Raw genomic sequence first — 18,313 nt, 5'->3', positions numbered from 1 at the left:
GCAGCACATAGGATCTGAAAAAAATAAGTACAAAATAATAAAATAAATAAATAAAAAACCTATAGGGAAGAATTATACAGATTTTCAGTTCCCAATTTTGTGTTAACATTACTGTATACGTGCACATTTTAAATATTTGTAACACTGGTAATACTGATATTCCACAGATTACCACACACTGGAAATGTCACACAACTATTACACAACGATGTATCTCTGTAAAGCCGTTGCACATCAAACGAAGCGATCTAAACTGTGGTTTGTGTTTGGTCTACTGGGAAGTGGCTTGGTTGCAGAGACTGACAGCAGCAGGGAAAACACACACCGCACACCACACACGACGGGTGAGTCATCCTGTCAGTGAAGGAGATGCCCAGGGCTCTCGTAGTGCCGTGCATGAGGTAGGACATGTTCTCCATCAAGGATGATGATGATGATGATGATGATGGTGAACCATCATCCTCTTGACTTCCAGTGTGACATGCACTTCAAAGGGTCTGCAGCAGAAAAGTGTCAGTGCCTTTCATCATTCAGGGGAACATCGTTCTCATGATTATAGCTTTATGATTAAACAAGAATCACGGCCTTTAGAGAAAAATAATGAAATACGTTATTATAGTAGAACTGAGTCAGGGTTTTAAGGAATATGCTGAAATGGCAGTAGCTACACAGATTTGCATATATTTCAACCTATTAGCCTATTACTAGTCTGCTTTTCAGTATGTTCTTCACTTGCATTCATTTCTCCGTGAAACTTGCTGCCTTTTCAGTTTACCTCTTCTGGGAAACGAATTGTCTGACTCAGCTGCAGACTTGACTGAAATGGAATGAACCTTTCCGCCAGAGGGAGGCGCTAAAGCGTCCTTCGCTGCACTCGGAAGGCGGCAGCACATGAAGGAGCAAATTACAGCAGTTTCCTGGGATTTAAAATGGTCAGGCGTTGCTTTTGAACCCACATAAACACCGGGCTGTGAGATAAAAGCTCCTTGTTTTCACCTTTCCCTGCAAGAAATCTTTATCGGCTGCCCCCCTTCAGCCCATTTCCACAAATTATCAGCAACGCATATTCCCTTCCTGTTTGGCTCCCAGCGCCTACTACTAGTCAGAGCATGCGGCTGCAGGAGGCTCAGTTAAAATGGAGGTTATTTAGGCTAAGGGTCTGCAACCAGGCTGCTCTTGTTGTTGCCTCTGACGCCATCTCTTTCACTCAACGTCCTCCTCAATTTAACGTCTTTGGAAAGGCAAATAACTTTTTTTTTGTTGTTGTTGTTGAAAATGTTCACTTAGCTTCAGCGGAGAGCCCAGTGTATTGAGCATTTGGAGGCGTGAGCCTGAAATGGTTTGTGTAATTTCACCAATTACCAATTGTGTTTCTGTGCCCTGCAGAGCCGCCGGACGTGTTCCCGTGACACCTCTGTGCTCTTGCTGTCACAGCTGGGTGACTGTAAGACAACAAACACGAATGCATCTTTGCCTTCCGCAATCCACGGTGAGCTCCCACGGCTCTTTAATGGCACCGATAACGAGCTTAATTTATAAATCACTAATCGCCCCGTCTTTTAAAGCTTTTAGTACGCAGCTTCCATTGCTTAATGAACCGCGCTGCACACGGAGCAGTCAATACCCTGCTTCTTTCTCCAAATTAGTAGAGTTTCCCGCAATTTGGAGGCTAATTTATATCTACTCAGTGTCTGCGAAAGCATCCGTGAGAAGTGTTTCATGTTGGGTCAACCGAGAGACAAATTGCCTGGTCCTTCAGATCCAGAGCTCTCGAACCAGATCACGTCCGGCCTTTGGCTGTTTGACAGCTGAACAAAAAGATGTATTTGCTGAAAAATAGAAGTTTCAAAGACATTTCTTTTTTAAACGTATGGTTATTTTTCGCCCCCTCCCTTTGGTGTTTCTATTAGCCGTGTTTCCATTACACCAGCGGCTCTGTGGCGTGTCTTTGGTGGGTGAGAAGCCGGTCCATTAGATGCCTTCTCTCCACTTCCACGCCGCAGACCACTCTAGTGACTGATTCCCCTTCCTGCTGGGCCCAGGCTGGACAAGCAGGGTCACTCCCAGCTCTTTCATCTGCACACGGAAAAACTCGGAATAAGAACAAAATGAGAACAAAACGAGAAACAAAAGCCCACGGCTGTGTTAACTGAGGAGAAACAGAAGACAATATTCAGAACAATGAGAGGGGAACAGGTATCATGAAAGTGCTGAAGTATTTACAGATGGGGGGCGGTGGGGCTGCAAATCCATGTACACTTTAAATTAGAATGTAATTAGATGGATGTGACACATTAAAAGAAAATATCTAAACTTACCACAGACAGTAGTGGGATGGAAAATGAATCATTTACATTTAGATTTCAACATTAAATTCACATTAAAACTGAATCAAATTATCCTGTCTTTAAATTTTCTAATTAAGTCAGATTGAGTTTAAGTGACTGTACAGTGTGTTTATATATATATATATACTGAGTTCATACTGAGGGATAAATACCAGCTACTGAGTAATAAAGGGATGGAAGCTTCTGACAGGACGAGAATTAAACTCGACCCCAACAGGTTGAAGAGAACAATTAGGCACACAAACTATCTGACTACTCACCTCGCACAGCTGAGTCAAGTCAGAGGAAGGCAGAGAAATACCACATGTAAGAAAACGGTGCCTTCACAACAATCGTTTGCACATTTAAGTTACGGGTGGAACAAGAAAAAAAAAGATGACATATTTATACACTATCTGCACTCGACTGGTGGAAGTAAAATTAAGATAAATAGTTTCCATTTTTTTTATCTACAAGTTTTATTTGGTGGAATTCTGCTTCTACTCTGCTCAGAGGAACTTTTTAGATGTGTCAAAGGACAGAGTGGATATTTGATCGTGGCTAACAAGCACGATCAAAATGCCTGCAACCATGCAGCCTCCGCATGGCCACTAGTTTTTGTTCCCACAAGAAAGAAAGAAAGAAAATTGAAATAAACTTACGGTTTTAGAACTTCTGCCCGCCCCCACACACGGTTGCTTTCATTTTGAAAGTGTACTAAGGGAAGTGCTTTTCCAACCCAGTCTCTTGACAGCGCCGAAGGAGCCAAGCGTGCGTAAAAGTTGCGGACTCCTCCTCCGCGTCCATGAGGCTGATTTGGCTCCAGATATAAACACAGAGCTTCCCTCTGACTCCGCTGAGCTCCTCACTTTTCTCTCGACCAGCAGCAGCAGCAGCAGCAGGAGGAGGAGGAGGCAGTTTGCTCCAAGAGGCCGAAGTGGAGGAAGAAGAAAAAATAAATAAATAAAAAAAGCTAATCGGGAGGGGACGATCTTCTGGCGCATCTCCCAGGATGGAGGTACCAACTTTATGACTCCGGGCGCACTGCTCTGTGACAGCCTGTACTTTTCAACCAGATGTTTTTAACATTGAACGGGGTGGTTTTGTGGGCGGTTGAAATTAAAACATTACATCATAGGAGCCCAGGGAGTGAGTTTATAGTATTTTAGACGCTCTTTGTTATTATTGGGATATTTCTGGAGGTTTGTTTGTGTGACATGTTATAATCCTGATGTTTTTGTTTTTGTTGTTTTTCTGGCAGTCGCCCCCTGGATCATTATGTGCAGGTGTAACTTAGTTTGTTGACATCTTTTTAGGCTTAAACGTGACATTGTGTGTGAGATGTATACACCGTCTACACATGGTGTGCGTACAAAGTCTCTAAAGCATGTCTGTGCGTAAAAATTCCCCAAAAGTTTCCCTCTGTTGTTGCTCAGTGTGTATGAGCTTCAGGCTGATGTGCTTTAAATGTAGATTTCATAACAAGTGACTCCACTGTGTACACAGGAAGGAAATGGAGCTAATAGAACATCTGTCACGAGCCACGTTCTGCACAGTGATGTGCGTGTCGTACACTTTTAAGTCTTTAGTTGCCTCCCGTCTTCACGCCAAAGGCCAAAGGAGGAAGGCATGCCTCTTCACGGCACACTGTGGGACTCCTGTCTAAGTCCTTCCACCCATGTGTTTTTCCTGCAGGGTTTGGTCGCAGGTCTGTGGAACTCCTCCCTGCAAAACAAGCTGTTCCCTCAGACTTTTAACATCATCCTTAAATGTCATGGACCGAATAGGAAGAGAACCACCCATTTTTTCCCCCCCTCCTCCTCCACGGCACACGAGGGAGCACATTAGTAACTACTCCCACAAAGTTACACCACTTTAGGATTCGGTTCAGTCCGGCTCGGACAGAAGATCTTATTCTTTGCTCCCTCCTGCTAAATCTGAGAGAAAACAATTTGAACTGGTCCCAAATCTGGGAAATATGAAAGAGATAGGGGGCTTTTTTTTAGGTAAACACCAATTTCTGATATTATCTGTTTTCTGTGCGATACAGCTTTCATGTAGAAGCAGAACACTCTGAGATGGAGTTCAAATGTTTCTGGATGAAGATTCGTAAAATATCACAGGCTAAGCGTTCTTCAGCGATTGGTTTATTCGCTTCTACAGAAGCTCTAATGCTTTTTGGGGCTTAAAATCTGAAGTGAAACTGGTGGCAACCCACTGGCTGACTTCTTTAGATTGTTCCTCATGACGATCATCAACCAGCAGCTTTGTTGCAAAGCCATCAGTCTGGATATACTGATGACACCCAAGTAATGCTTATTGCTTCGTGTTCACCACATTCAAAGTGAAGTGAAAATCGTCTTCCGGTGGTAAAAAGGACGTGTTGCTGAGAAAATTAGCTTTGAGGTTTTCTTTTAAAGCTGCAGTTTGGCTGAACTGCCTGAACTGTCACGTGCGATCGATCTGTCACTCAGGACTGATACCGCTCGGGCGACTTCACACGTCACCGATGTCCTGTGTGGGTTTCTACCTTCAACAAATATTGCTTCGTGTTCCCAAACATTCATTTACGTCCACAGCCTCAAGCAAAGCCCTAAGAGAAAATTAACACACGTGGAATTTTTTTTTTTTGGGTGTGTTTCCCGTGTTGGAACGAAAAGCTGCCAAAAGCCAAACTGGAAAATTGTGCAGGTTTTATGAGCGTACGCATGCACCTGAGGATTTTTTTAAATTTTTTTATTTTACTGTATGTGTGTGTTGGTTTGTGGAGTGGTGGTTTTCCTTTGATGGAAAGAACATCACCGCAGCTGGAGGAGTGAGTATTTGGGATTGCCTTGCCAACCATATGGCGTGCACATTTATTATGTAATCCATAGTAAAGTTAAGAGAGCAATAACACAGGAACTCAGTGTGTAGCGGCCAGACGTTCGCTAATGAGTTTTTCCCCTTATACCCTGCGACAGTATGTCATAATGCCACAGTGTTATTATTATTATTATTATTACTATGAACCAGAGTGTACTGGAACTGCTTGTCGTACTACAAGCTAGAACCAGGGAACACTCATTTGAGGCTTCATGTACTTCAGTGCAGGATGGGTGGTTCATTCAACTTAAAACAGACATCTCAGCAACTGTGAAGTCAGAGGAATGTGAAGGATTGGCATCAAGGAAACCGCAGCGTTAAAGTCTGTGACTGGATCCCTGCTCAGATTACACACACAGCTGGTTGTGTATTGGTGTATTTTGGGTTATTTCAATTTGGCTGCAAATTACCCAGATCGTTCTCATAGACTCTCAAGCTCAGGGAGTTCTTTCGACGCCGTTTGACTGACCTCTGGGAGGATGTGCATTTGTTGCATGACTTTTATTTTGACGTTTATTAATACCACTAGCATTAGCAGTAACTTTGGACTTGCACAACCGTTAGTTTTGGACTCTGCAGTACAGAATTCGGAGGAGGTCTGTTTATTTGACATGGACATCACAAATATATCGACACTGTCCCAGTGGACGGACCTGCTGCTTTGCTTGGGTGTGTATAGCAGACGTGCTAATTTATAGAATAAAGGGCGCACAAGTTACCTCCTGATGTCTCCTTATTAAAGTGGGCAGGGCAGGAACACATCTGGGCATGTGGACCGCATTCGGTTCTTCATCTTCAAGCAGTGACTGATGGCTTCTCACAAGTCCAAAGGAGGACAAGCACAGGCAAGAACAAGAACGTTTTTAATATTTTAATAAACGCCCAGTGCGTCAGGAAGGTCTTAATGCAGTGGCCTTGATTCCATGGAGGCAACTGGTGCTTTGAAAGAGAGACGAGCAAAGTTCTGTTGAATGAGTTGAACTGAGCCAGATGAGTCGTCAGTTTATTCGTTGTTGATGTCAAAAGTTGCCTTTACATCCACGAGAACAGATAAACGTGAACAGTGCAGTCGTCACTGTTCGTACTGCTGTGTGATCTGAGGAGATCATCTTATCTTAGCTTGCTGTTAATTTGGATACAGAGAGTCCAGTGAGGAGCTGCCACTGATAAAATATTTCCTAACTCTATGGCTAATAGAGCCCATTAAGGTCCCGCTCCTGAACGATGATCAGATGACTTGAATGAAGAGCACAAACTGCCATGTGACTTTAAAAGCCATTTTCACTGAAGCTTCCTGTTGTGCTATTTTTTTTTTTTTTAAATCTAACATCCTGTGAACAACATCAGCTTTCTCTAGTATTGTCTTTGCATGTTTTTTTCTATCTTATCTTCACATATTTTATATTTGTCTCTAGATGGGTAAACAAGTCACACTGTGCAAAAGGCGTGTAATTGCAAAATCTGTTGTTTTTTTGCAAAAGCCTTTTCACTTCATTTTCTTGCAGATGTTTGCCGTTAGTTTCACAACAAACTTAGCCTCCTGGGGGATGAGGGCGACACTGAAGTCGTGAAGGTTTTTTTTTTTGTGAAAAGCCAAACACATGTTGCTGCGCGTTGCACAGCCTTGAATCCTTGCTTATCACATGTGGCGCTGTTTAGAAATGCTGTTGTGATCTGATAGAGTTCACACCTCACGCTCCCAGATGGGGACACAAACGCACGCCATGCATCAATGGGGCGATTATTCTTTAGTTAAACCACACACAGAGAGCTAAAGAGCGGCAAAATGTGCAACGCAGCAACAAAAGATAAGAAAGACGGCGAAAAACGACACAGCTTTCCGAACTTTAAAGTGTATTTTACTGTGGTTTTATTTGCTCTGCATTTTCAGCAGGCTTAGATCCAGAAGATGTTCACATACGTGGGCAAATAATTAGTCATTGTATTGTTTCAGTTAGATGTGAGACTTCCTGGATAGATAATATTTGTTGTGTTGTTGTGTTTTCATCTCTGGTTGACTGCCTCAATTTACATCCCCATGCTCGCTTCCCTTTAACAGTTTGGGAGCTGGGCTCATTGGAGCTTATTCGCACCTTTACGACCAATCAAACGCTTCATAAAGTCTCACGATTCCTTAACTGCCCACATTGTTTTTTTATTGCAAAGTGTGCTTTTCCTAAACTACGTTATCATTTACTGCGCATGTCAGCGCATAGTCTGCCTCTCTCTGGAGTTTCGGTCCAAAGCGATGCATGGTGCAGGGAGATATGTAGGGTGGGAACCTCAGACAAGATAGTACACTGATCTTTAAAACACCCAAGCCGGGCTTTAAATAGGTGGCTTTTAATGTGTAATTTAACACAGCAGTAGACTAGAGACGTGTGTTCTCCAAGGTAAAGTTTGTGTTTTTTTTGTCAATGGTTGATGGTTTATAATGGTTGCTATGAAGTGAATCATATAATAGTTTCAGTTCCCTGTTGTATTGCAAATAACAAAGTGATAATGGTCTAAATATGTATTTGTTTAAGGTGGTTCTTCTAACCAGTTTTTTACTCTGCTACTATTGCCCCTCCCCTGCGTCACCAAAACCGGGGGCTTTGCCCGACACTCCGCCACCAGACTATATTTAACACACCGGCGGTAGACGAGTACCTCGCGCAGCCCCACTTCAAATAAACGGAACAGTCAGTAGAAAGCCTGTAGACTGTCAAACACGTTGAATCGTGAGGCATACGAGCAGAGGGATTTCGAGAACAGGCAGAGGAAGTGGAAACTACAAAAAAACATTGTGAGTTCATCACTTACTTACAAGCCTCCCCGCAGAACAGTTAACCCTATTCGACTGCGCCTCTTTCAACCCCCACCCTCGTCTCACGTTGGCACCTAGCCATCCTCTTCTTTTTTTTTTCTTGGTGCAAACACAATAAACTGCTGCAAGCTGCGTGTTCTTTGCCATTCTTTCCAAGTCGTGTTTTGCATTTTTTTTTTTTTAACTTATGGCATGTGCTACAACTTGATTTAGGTTGGACGTATGTCCCAGAGTGAGAAAAATCCTGAGATTCTTACTTGGAAGGCGGGCGCGTTCTGCACGTTTGAGCATGTTGTGAGCCCACCAGTTCTCTGGAGTTCATGTGATATGTAGGAAGGAAAAACTCAAAATGCATAACAGCACAGGAACAGACCACAGAGAAGTTTACAGTGGGTCATTAATGTCCTTATCAATGTCAAGTTTGGAAACTGGACTAAGACTGGGGCCCAGTAAGAGTTTAAATAGTTGATATATAGGAAATGTACATTATTATCGTTTTATTATGTACATTAAACCTAACATATGTCAATTTAATAGTAATAAAAGTTTTATAACTGCATCGAGGTGCTCATTCTACCATGTGTGGAGTCATAGGGTGCATTTAAAGTATGCAATATAAGAGAAACCTTTTTATCATTGTAGTTGATATGGAGATAAATTTACTTTATTTTTTTTTTATAACCTCACAGTAACCTCTCAATATGCACCTGGTACCGTAAGATGTTAAATTTGTGGAGGCAGTTTTTTGGAGATGAATCTATTTTAGTAAAGCGAGATTTATTATAAGTGAATTATTACATTTACACCTTCTCCAATAAGTCAAGGCCGGGGTTAGATACAGTCTCCTACAGGAACATTTCAGTTTAATCATGCGGAATTTTCCTGCGAGATGAAGATGGCGGTGGTGGTGATGGTGGGTTGCACAATCTTAGGTTGCCCAGGCAGAGAGATCTCTGTCAAGATACATGAGAAATGAATGGGCTTTGAAAATGCTGCAGAGAGGAAATGGAAGAAGGAAAATAAGACCAATCACCTCGGGAAAGTGAGAAGGAAAGCATCCTCCGTATTAATCTGGGAGCCAGCACGACTTTGTAGTGGAAAAGTGGTCTGGAGTCTCTCCGTTGGGAGCTGGCAATGCTGCGGGTTGAAACACACCTCGTAATGGGCGTGGCTACACCAGGCTACTCACCCCGACTCCATTCAGCCCTCGTGTCACTGCACCGATGGCAAGGAAAAGACTAAACTAGACTAGCACAAGTTAACTGTCTGATGCAGTTATGCAACTCTGCACTCTGGTGCGTCATCACATGTCTGTCTTTGCTCCGTGTCAACCACCTGATCCGCGGACCAGATGGTTTCTGTCGCGGCGATTGCCGGACCCGGGAGGATGGGAATACCAGAGCAGTCAAAGTTGTGGAATCCTCAAAGTTTTCTCGCACGCATGAGTTCAAACATTTGGAGGAAGTAATCTCTGCTGAGAGCTGTTTACGTTTTCTGATAAGCCTCGACAACACAGATTGCATTGAACTGGCTCAAATCAAATTCCAGTTAAAGAAATCTCTGAGGGCCGTTGGCCGGTGAATTTATCCTATGTAAGCAAAACGCGGGCCCATTCTAGTCTTGTGATTTTTTTTTTGATTTTTTTTTTTTGTGGGGGGGAATGTAGTTTTATCAGCAGCTTTCTGTTCTCAGGTCATGTGGATTTATTTTCCTTCCTTGTGTATGATTATTTTATTTCATATTTGTTTCCCTAGTCCACAGTGCAAGTCTGTGTGTGGTGTGTGTGTGTGTGTGTGTGTGTGTGTGGCACCTCCCTTTTCCCTGGAGGCGGCGGCGGCGGCTCGTGGATGAGCGAGCGCATTTACCTCATCCCTCTGAATGAGGACCTTTCTAAAAACACTTCTTCACACACACACAATATGTGAAAACACACATGTAAACAGTGCCAGGGAGGGCAGTGGAAAAGTGAGATATTCAGATGCGGCCCGGTCCAGAAACACATCATGTTTTCCTGGAAGGAAAGCGCCTGTCTGCTTTCTTACCACTTAACAAGTGTAGGCAGAAAGGAGCTGCTCACTGTGGTGGTTTTCCCCGCCTGGCAGAACACGCTGACTTATGAAAACAAAGTCTGCAGACTCAACGTTAGGCCATTACGCGCGGCGGACTGATTGAACAAGCTCACGCTGGACAGCTGTGTGCTTTATTTATCTTCACTTTCACAGATTCCCACTGTGTGTGCGCATATGTGTGTGTGTGTGTGTGTGTGTTTGAGAGCTTATGAAGATTGAGAGTTATTATGAGAGAAGGGGTTAAAGACCCTGAGCCAGACAGAATCTTTATCAGCTCCACGATAGATTACACGGCCCGTTACTCCCTGACCGGCGCGGCTACATCGCGCAAATACGTGAGGATTTACTGCAACTAATATCATGTGCTCCTTCTCTCCTGCCTCTGGAAATGAGGATCACAGGAACGGACAATAACAGGCTTTGTGGAATCCGTTTTGTCTCGGTGTTCCTCCTTCCACATCTGCTGGTCATACAGGAAACCGCGTGTCTCCATCCTCCTCCTGCGACGGGAGATACTGGTGGAGATTAAGCTTCACATGTCTAATCACAGCCCAGTGAGCACTATGGAGATTTGTGAAACCGTTTCTAATCATCTCTTCATTAGACATTGTGTGTTATATAAGGTTGTTGTGTGGTTGTTAATGGCAACTTCGTGATGTAGCACCTTGATTTGTTGTGTGTGTCCAGACACTGTGTAAATACCATTATTGACATTCCTTTCTGGTGGCATACGTGTATAAGAAGCATGGATTTCTTTTCAATTAGTCAATTCTTCATTTTTTTCTGTTTTTTTAATGTATTTTTCTAAGTGTCTTATTTCACGGTTGATTTCCTGTTGATGACTCATCCTGCACTGGGGGCGTGTACTAATTGTGAGGCCACGCCCCCTTATGGGTGAAGGCAAAGGAGAAGTTGCTGCATTGTGTATCGTTCTTCAACCAATTTAAAAGATTAAACTCTGAGATTTTCTCTGCTCCCCTCAAGAGAGAGGCACAAAAACCGAATAAAGGTATGGCTTCAGGCCATAAAACGAGTGGGCAAAGGTGCAAAGACGTAGGACTCTGATAGTCGATATGTGTGGGAAATACTGAATCACTTTAAATTATGATGCTAACGTTAGCTAATGTCCGTCGAGAGTTGCTAGTTATGATGTTAAAAAAAACTAAATTCATGTTAAAAAGTAAATGATGTTGATGCTGAACTGAAATGATAGAAGGTAACGACAGAGCAGAGTTACGTTACATTAAAGGTTGCTTTTAATAAAGGGTTAAGGCTACCCATGAATACATTTGTTATTTATGTCATGATTAATTAATTTAACATTAAGGAATGATGGTGGGTTGGTTTTGTATTTACCACCAGTGGTTTGTTTTCATCCAAATGGGGGCGTGGCCTAGTTTGCTATTGTCACCAATGGGCGGTGCCTGCTCAGACCATAGGAGTTGACCAATCAGAGCACAGGCAGCCCTCCTAGCTCTGTGTTACAAGCAACATGAGAATATGTGGAAGAAACCGGTGTTTAAACAGACTTAAAACAAACAGACTTATTATTTAATGCGCTATGAATAATGGAAAAGATTCTCATGTCTTAAAGAACAAACAGTGAGTTTACTCTATGTGTAGCACCCAGACCCCCCCTTTTTTCTTCAATCACATGGTTGAGGAGTTGCTTTAAGAAGCTTTTTCCTTTTTTCTTTTTCATCGTTTCCTTGTTTAGCCATGCTCAATTGCTCTGTATGCTAGATTACAGTGTGCTCCAGATGTGGTCTTGCATATCCAGGGACGCGCTCTCTTAGGAGCTGAGGGGTTACAGAGCAAGAGCTGTGATCCAGGCTGCCTGCACGGCTCAGGGGCTTTTTCCCAGGCCTGGAGCCCCAGAAATAGTTTGCCCTGCTCTCCCCTGCAGTCAAACATAGTTTCCCACTCTTCCACAGAGCCAGGGGGGTCCCAGCAGAGTTAAATATGCTGGGTACTGATAACGAATCACAGATATCGCTCGCTTTTGTCATCTTAAATGTGTATGCATTAACATTTTTAAATTAAGAAGCAGAGGCCAGTGATTAACTAGAAAGTTGACGTTATTATGAGTAATAATTAGATTATGTAATTGTGAAAAGCCCTAGTTAAAACACTTATTTTCATATTCCGTGGGACTTTTCATTAATCATAAAACTGCACCTTAAATGTACTGTATGCACGGCGCGCGTCTGTTAAGTCAGGAGTTTTCACCGAGTCTGACATTATTTTCATTCTGCACGGAGAAGCTCATTAGAGATAAGGCCCGGCCGTGAAAAGGCAAACGGAGGAATATTAATGTACGTCAAATGACTTTGTCTGAGGCTGCGTCTGTTGAATTGTTAAGGACGCGGGCGGAAGCCTTTTGAAAACGTCCATACAGCCGTCATGTTTAAGTCACTTTTGATAAATTACGGCAAACTAAATTAAAAACATAATGTTTAATCTTCGATTAAGACGTAAAGCGCAGAGTCCACCTTCAGCATATGGCCACGTCGGGAACTTCTTAAACCAGATTTAACCAAATTATTTCTGGAAGTTCGAGAGGCCTGATGGACGTTGTTCCGTTTGGATAAAGCAGCGTAAAAACCTCTTCCTTTGCTTCTATTGTTGTGACTCGCTCTGAAGGAGGCGTTTGTTTTCGAAGGACAGGAAAGAGTTAAACAATTAGAGGTTACAAAATAATGGAATGACGGGTGGGTGGTCCCTGGTAATTGCTATTTATCACGTATGAGAAAGGAGAGCTCAGGAAAAGGGCTGGGATGTGGATTAGGACGCTGAGGCGCTGCGGGGCTAGCTGGTGCTGTTCCACGTTTTGGGCGGAGGGAGCAAGGTGGTGAGGTCATGTTGAGAACAAGAGGGGAAAAAGGAAAATAAAGCGTGTGATTAACATGTGGAATGCGTACGTCTGTGAAGCCTGGGAGATCCATGTTTACGTGGGCCTCGGTTCAAAATGTGCACGGAGGCGGAGTGGGGGGGGGGGATTGAGAGTGCACACCCAGGAAATGTGAGAGAACTGGCAGCTGTGAGGAGAGACATGAGTCTTTTTAGTGGTCAATAAAAGAGGGATGGAAATGAGTTGTGCTATGAATGCCAGAAAAAGAAAGGGAGGGGCAGCACAATCGGTGGCTGTGATGCAAATCAAGACATGGCGACGTGATGCACGACGACCTGTCGAATTCATGCTCCCGAAAGGGTCGGCGCAAAAGTGAACCAGGAAGCTGGAAAGCAGAACCCAAATGTTGTTCTCCAGCGCATTCCAGTCTGACGCCATCAGACGACTTATCACTTAGGCCGCAGATATTGCGGAGTGAGTTTGCTGGTCATCAAAGCAAAGTGCGGAGGAGGAGGAGGAGGAGGGACGTTAAGCAATCAGCTTGGGAATAGTGGGAGAGACTGAAAGTAAAAGGAGCCAAGGAGCGATAACGGCGCGGAGCAGCAAGGACAGGTCCCTCCTGTCACCGGCTGCGGGGTGATGTTGAACAGCTGCAGGGAGCGGGGGCTCACTTCCTGTTCTCTTTAAGCAAGGACATGAGATGAGTTCCTCGCGCTGAACCCAGACCGGCGGTGGAGACGTTCAGCTGTCTGCGTTTTTTCGACCCGCCTGCCGTCTTTCTCAACCCGTCTGCATTTTTCTTGCGCCGAAGAAGGAAGTGAAACATGTCAATTGTGTTTCTTCTCAGGTCTCTGTCTCTGCACGAGGCATCAGAGTCGGTGTCCATTTAGCTCTTCAGCGAGCCACTCCCTTCTGCGACAGGCCATGCATGAAGCCTAACGTTTATTAAAAACTACTTCTGTTCTAAAGCCGTACAGTTTGCACAATTTGTTTGGCTAGAGCAGGGGTCTTCTTCACATTATAATTATCATTTTGCATTCCATATTAAGCTAGTCCTTATCCCTTCACTAAAATATGTTGGATTCATGTTAATGTGTGTTTAACGAAATTTAAATTTGTGGGGGAAATTAAAAAACTATACAAAAAATGTCTAATCAACCAAAGATTTTGCGACCCCCTCCGCAGTATCTCCGTGGCCCCCTAGGGTTCGTGGACCCCCTGTTGAAGACCTATGGGCCAGAGTAACTTTGTGATGTCCAAGTTTTGGTGCATCATCATTATTTTCAAGGTCTATGGTGCACAGATGAAATCGGGGAGATCTAGAACCTCTCCAGTATCCTCCAGACATTTATTGTCCTCTAACTGTATGCGCTTGAAACATTTCTACCTCTAATGCCTGAACCGTAACAGCTAATGTAAGGCTGTTGTTAAGAGAGTCTTATTGATGTTTCCCTCCAGAAGGATTCTCCATCCAAGCCATCTGTGGCCGAGCTGGCTGGAAGGTTCAAAGGTCACATTTTCCCCACGCCCACCTCCACCGACGAGGTGAGCTGCACGCGCCCTGCTTCGTCTTTGTGACTTTCAGCTCGTATGAAAACCGCATTGCCGGTGTACCCAACGCTCCCTCCCCCCTTTTTAATCTGTAGTTGCCGTTTCGAAGAAACCCGCCGTGTTCCCTGAAGCTGCCAAATCAAACGGATGATAATGAAGAGTCAGATGTGAGTCATTTCGTTCCCTTCCTCACCCGTGTGCTACATCTATCTGGCTGCTTGAGATTCGCAGGAAGTCGCCACAAAACAGACTGTTGACTGCACATTTTAATTGCAATCTCACACAATTTCACAGTGGACAGTTGCCAAATCTGCTGTTCTATCAGTTTTTATTCTGCCTGAAACTTTGGGAAAGTCCTGTTGGTTTTTTTGCTCCATTAAATTTTCTATTAAAGTCAATTGAAAGCAGCATAAGAGCACTACCTTTTAAGTTATTTATTTACAGAAAATAAAATACTTACCAGGACATGAGCTGCATAATTTCAATAAATATCAACTTTCCATGTTTCAGATAGAGTTGTGATAACTTTGTCTTTAATGTCCTCTCTTGCAGAAATCTAATGTGGCTCCAAATCCCTTTAAAATCAAGATGAGGAACTCTGGCATCATTGAGAAACTGCAGGTCGGTGAATCTCTTGCAACTGTCTTTTGTGCAGCCAGGTGATTAGAGATATTTAAAGCATGACTGCCCCCTACTGTTCAGTCGTCGCCGGTGCCCGAGCTGCTCACATGCAGAGATAAAAAAAACAAAAAAAAAACAGGAGGGGCCTGTCCCTGATGCTGCAATCGGCTCAGAATAATGAGCTAAGGGGATCATGGGCCACAGAGGCTCTGCTGAGGCTTCCGAGTTGCCACTGTAGTTCCTTTAGTTAGTGAGTCACACGCTGGGCAGCCATGGGACAAAAGGGCTGCCGATTCTCCCTGTTCCTCTTCTCTCCTGTGCAGGTAGGACTCTCTCCTCTGGGCTTTGTCGATGGTTAGTGGGCGAACTCTGGATTTGACTGCACTTGAGTTCTCTGAGTATTTCAGGTGTTGTTTGTAAACCTGGATTTGAGACGTACAAGCGGAAGTGTAGAGATTCACTTGCACATATTTTCAGTTAGAGAAGAATAAAATAATGGAAAAGTCCGGTGAGTTTCCCATCTATTAATGACGAAACATTTATCATATGCTGACGTAACCTGGTTCACTTTTTAGACGATGTGAAGCTTTGCTCGCATTTTCGGCACGTGTATTAGCAGTTAAGGTTTTCTTAGAGCAAAATGTACAAGAGATCATGTTGGCATCACGATGTTCCTTCACCCCCCTCCTCCCTGCAGGCCAACCTTGCTCTGTCACCCAATGCTCTGCTGCCTGCGCCCAAGAATCCTGAGGTGAAGCTGCAGCCGGCGCCGCTGTCGCCCACCACCACCACCCAGCCCTGCATACCCCACAGCCCCCCGAGCCCCACCCTGCGACCCTCACGTCAGTCCAGCGAAGAGGAGGAGCCCATCGGCTTCGACAGCCCCCCCGAAGGCACGCCACTGCCGAGCTTCAACAAGGTAAACGCATCAGGGCGAACGTTGGGGACAAACAGCTCTGGGCCACTCGACTGCTTTTCTTGTTCTGCCGTTGAACAGACGGCCCACACTGTTCCTGTCTTATCTCTCACCGCGGTTGCTTTTTTGCATGAGTCACTAAATGACAGACTTTGTGTCACATTGAAGCCGCTGAAGTGTTTCTCACGCTATGCGCCGAATGAGCCCGTGATGTAACAGCCCGGGCACATGCCCCTCATCCCCGCTGACGTGCTTTCTCAGTGGGTGTTCTGCATCCTCTCTTTAAGCAGGTGTGGGATAAGCTGGAGCAGGATGCCCCTGTTGTGCGTGTGTGCTGCTGCACGGGGGATTGAAGACGTAATCCCCTTAGCCTAGTTAGAGTTCCCGGATACCATTTGTTTGACGTTCACACGCATATACTGGTTAGACGTGGACATTCACCAGAAATTATCCGAAGACTGAATTATTCTCCTACGAAATACAGGACACTTGGTTGGCTGCAATTTGCAATTACAGATCAGGTTCAAGCGTGCGTTGTGTTGTCTTCTCCTTTTAACCCCATTGATTCAAGCCCCTTTCCACAACCATCTTTCAAAAGATCCAATAAAATAACTTCCCTGGTGGCTCTTACACATATTTATTCCGTTTTTTCCTCACAGACCCGTGCACGACTGTCATTCAAGAGGCGTCCACCCACCAGACAGCACAGGAGGTCGGGTGGAGAGGAGACAGACCTGTCCCCATGTGAACTCTGCAGCCCAAAAGAAAATGGGGACCAGGTTTTGGACAGCCCGGCAGAGGAAGCCGAATTCGAGGTGCCGGGCAGCCTGAACGGAGAAGAAAACAAGGACTGTGGAAAAGCAGCGGCTGAGGCAGCGAAGGCCGACGCAGACGGCCGAGGAGATCCGGAGCGGGACGCGGAACAAGCTCGGAGCTCAGAGGCTTCGATGGAGGAGCAGCAGCCGCCTGAGCCTGTCGAGCACATGGAGGGCGACTTTAAGACAGAGGAGGGGCAGGAAGAGATGCACCAAGGAGGAAATGAGATGGTGTGAACTGTGAAATCTTTATGAAAAAAAAATATATATGAGAAAATATAAGTTATTCAGAGCTTTGAGTAAGAGAACTCAACTCCTGCTCCTCCTGCAATTTTCACTTCTTGATCCTTGCTCTTTTAAGTTCCTCTGTCGCCCTCTCCTGGCTGCCCATGGAAGGTCTACAAAACACTGGAGACTGGATGGAAGCAGCTGTTTTTTTCTGCACATGGAAAGATGTATCACAGCTTTTACTGCGTCCGTGATCCCGGGAAATTCACCTCACGTCGCACCAAGTCTGCGAGACTCCCACTTCTGTGACAATCACGTTTGTTTTGTTTGCTACGATTCGACAAAGACGTTGTTAAGAGTGCATTTTCTATTTCAGGAGTCACTGTCACAAACAAAGAACTTTTAAGATACTGACTGCTGGGTTGACAAAAGTATGACTAGATTTCACATATATACATGTTAGCAGATATATAAATGTTTTAACAGCCTGCAAAATTATTTTAAGTTTAACTAATATGATTAGTTTTCTGTTTATGTATGTTGGTCTGTATCGCAGCTTGTCTTTTAATCTACACACAATACTGAAATCACATTGCTACTGTGGAGCAGCTCAGGTTCTCAGAGCTGAAAATAAACAGTTCCTTGTTTATGTAAAGAAAAACTTAATTTACTTCTTCTTATGCTTCTTCTTCTTTTTTTGTGTGTCAGGGCTGGTAAAATCAGAATGATTAAGGACAATTTTAAATGTTCTGAAAGGTCGTCAATCAGATGTTTGCAGAACTGTTTTATAGTTCTAGGTCGTCAGTAATGACATGCAAATTCGAAAGCCTCTGCAGGACTATAAAATACCCACAGCTGTTCTCTCTTCTGTTCTCAGATTTAATACCGTCTCAGGAATTTAGTTTGTTCTGACTGCAGCTTTCTTGTACCTGTTCAGGCAAAATGCACCGTACTAATGCTTTTTAGTTCATGGAGTCACAAAGAAATTTGGTGTATTTCCACAAATCATTTAATTAGATTAAATACATACGACCCTAAGGCCTTTCTGTGTGGAGTTTGCATGTTCTTCCTGCGCCTGCACGGGTTTTCTCATGGTCCTCCAGAGTTAATGGGGCGATTTAAATTTGGTGTAGTCAGTGGTAGTTAGGAGTGTAAATGGTTGTTTACTCATGCCAATGACAGCTTGGAGAGATGCCAACCCCCACCCATCCTCTACAGGATAAACAGTGGTAGATAATGACTGGACATATCCATTTTTTCT

At 44.1% G+C, this 18,313-nt stretch overlaps 1 protein-coding gene across 3 annotated transcripts; it reads left to right on the top strand.

Annotated features, from left to right (window-relative positions):
* Positions 1 to 3,173: 3,173 nt before the first annotated feature.
* On the top strand, positions 3,174 to 18,090 carry zgc:153184 (uncharacterized protein LOC751652 homolog). 3 transcript variants are annotated; one of them, XM_047593924.1, is made up of 6 exons: positions 3,174 to 3,345; positions 14,383 to 14,466; positions 14,568 to 14,639; positions 15,025 to 15,093; positions 15,791 to 16,012; positions 16,669 to 18,090. In XM_047593924.1, exons 1-6 carry the CDS (start codon positions 3,340 to 3,342, stop codon positions 17,059 to 17,061), a joined length of 846 nt encoding a protein of 281 aa, XP_047449880.1. In that variant the 5' UTR covers positions 3,174 to 3,339; the 3' UTR covers positions 17,062 to 18,090. The 3 variants fall into 3 exon arrangements, with proteins under 3 accessions (XP_047449880.1, XP_047449879.1, XP_047449881.1); XM_047593923.1 differs by having other exon boundaries at positions 3,183 to 3,345; positions 14,380 to 14,466; XM_047593925.1 differs by lacking the exons at positions 14,383 to 14,466; positions 14,568 to 14,639 and having other exon boundaries at positions 3,193 to 3,345.
* The last annotated feature ends 223 nt before the right edge of the window (positions 18,091 to 18,313 follow it).

Source organism: Mugil cephalus, chromosome 9 (assembly GCF_022458985.1).
Source record: "Mugil cephalus isolate CIBA_MC_2020 chromosome 9, CIBA_Mcephalus_1.1, whole genome shotgun sequence".
Classification (NCBI taxonomy): Eukaryota; Metazoa; Chordata; class Actinopteri; order Mugiliformes; family Mugilidae; genus Mugil; species Mugil cephalus.
This window is presented reverse-complemented; position numbering and strand designations above follow the sequence as displayed.

Excerpts from the sequence above, each read along its gene's own strand:
- zgc:153184 (XM_047593923.1), top strand. Across the intron at positions 15,094-15,790 it reads GCATCATTGAGAAACTGCAG|GCCAACCTTGCTCTGTCACC; the intron begins GTCGGTGAATCT and ends TCCTCCCTGCAG. Across the intron at positions 16,013-16,668 it reads CACTGCCGAGCTTCAACAAG|ACCCGTGCACGACTGTCATT; the intron begins GTAAACGCATCA and ends TTTTCCTCACAG.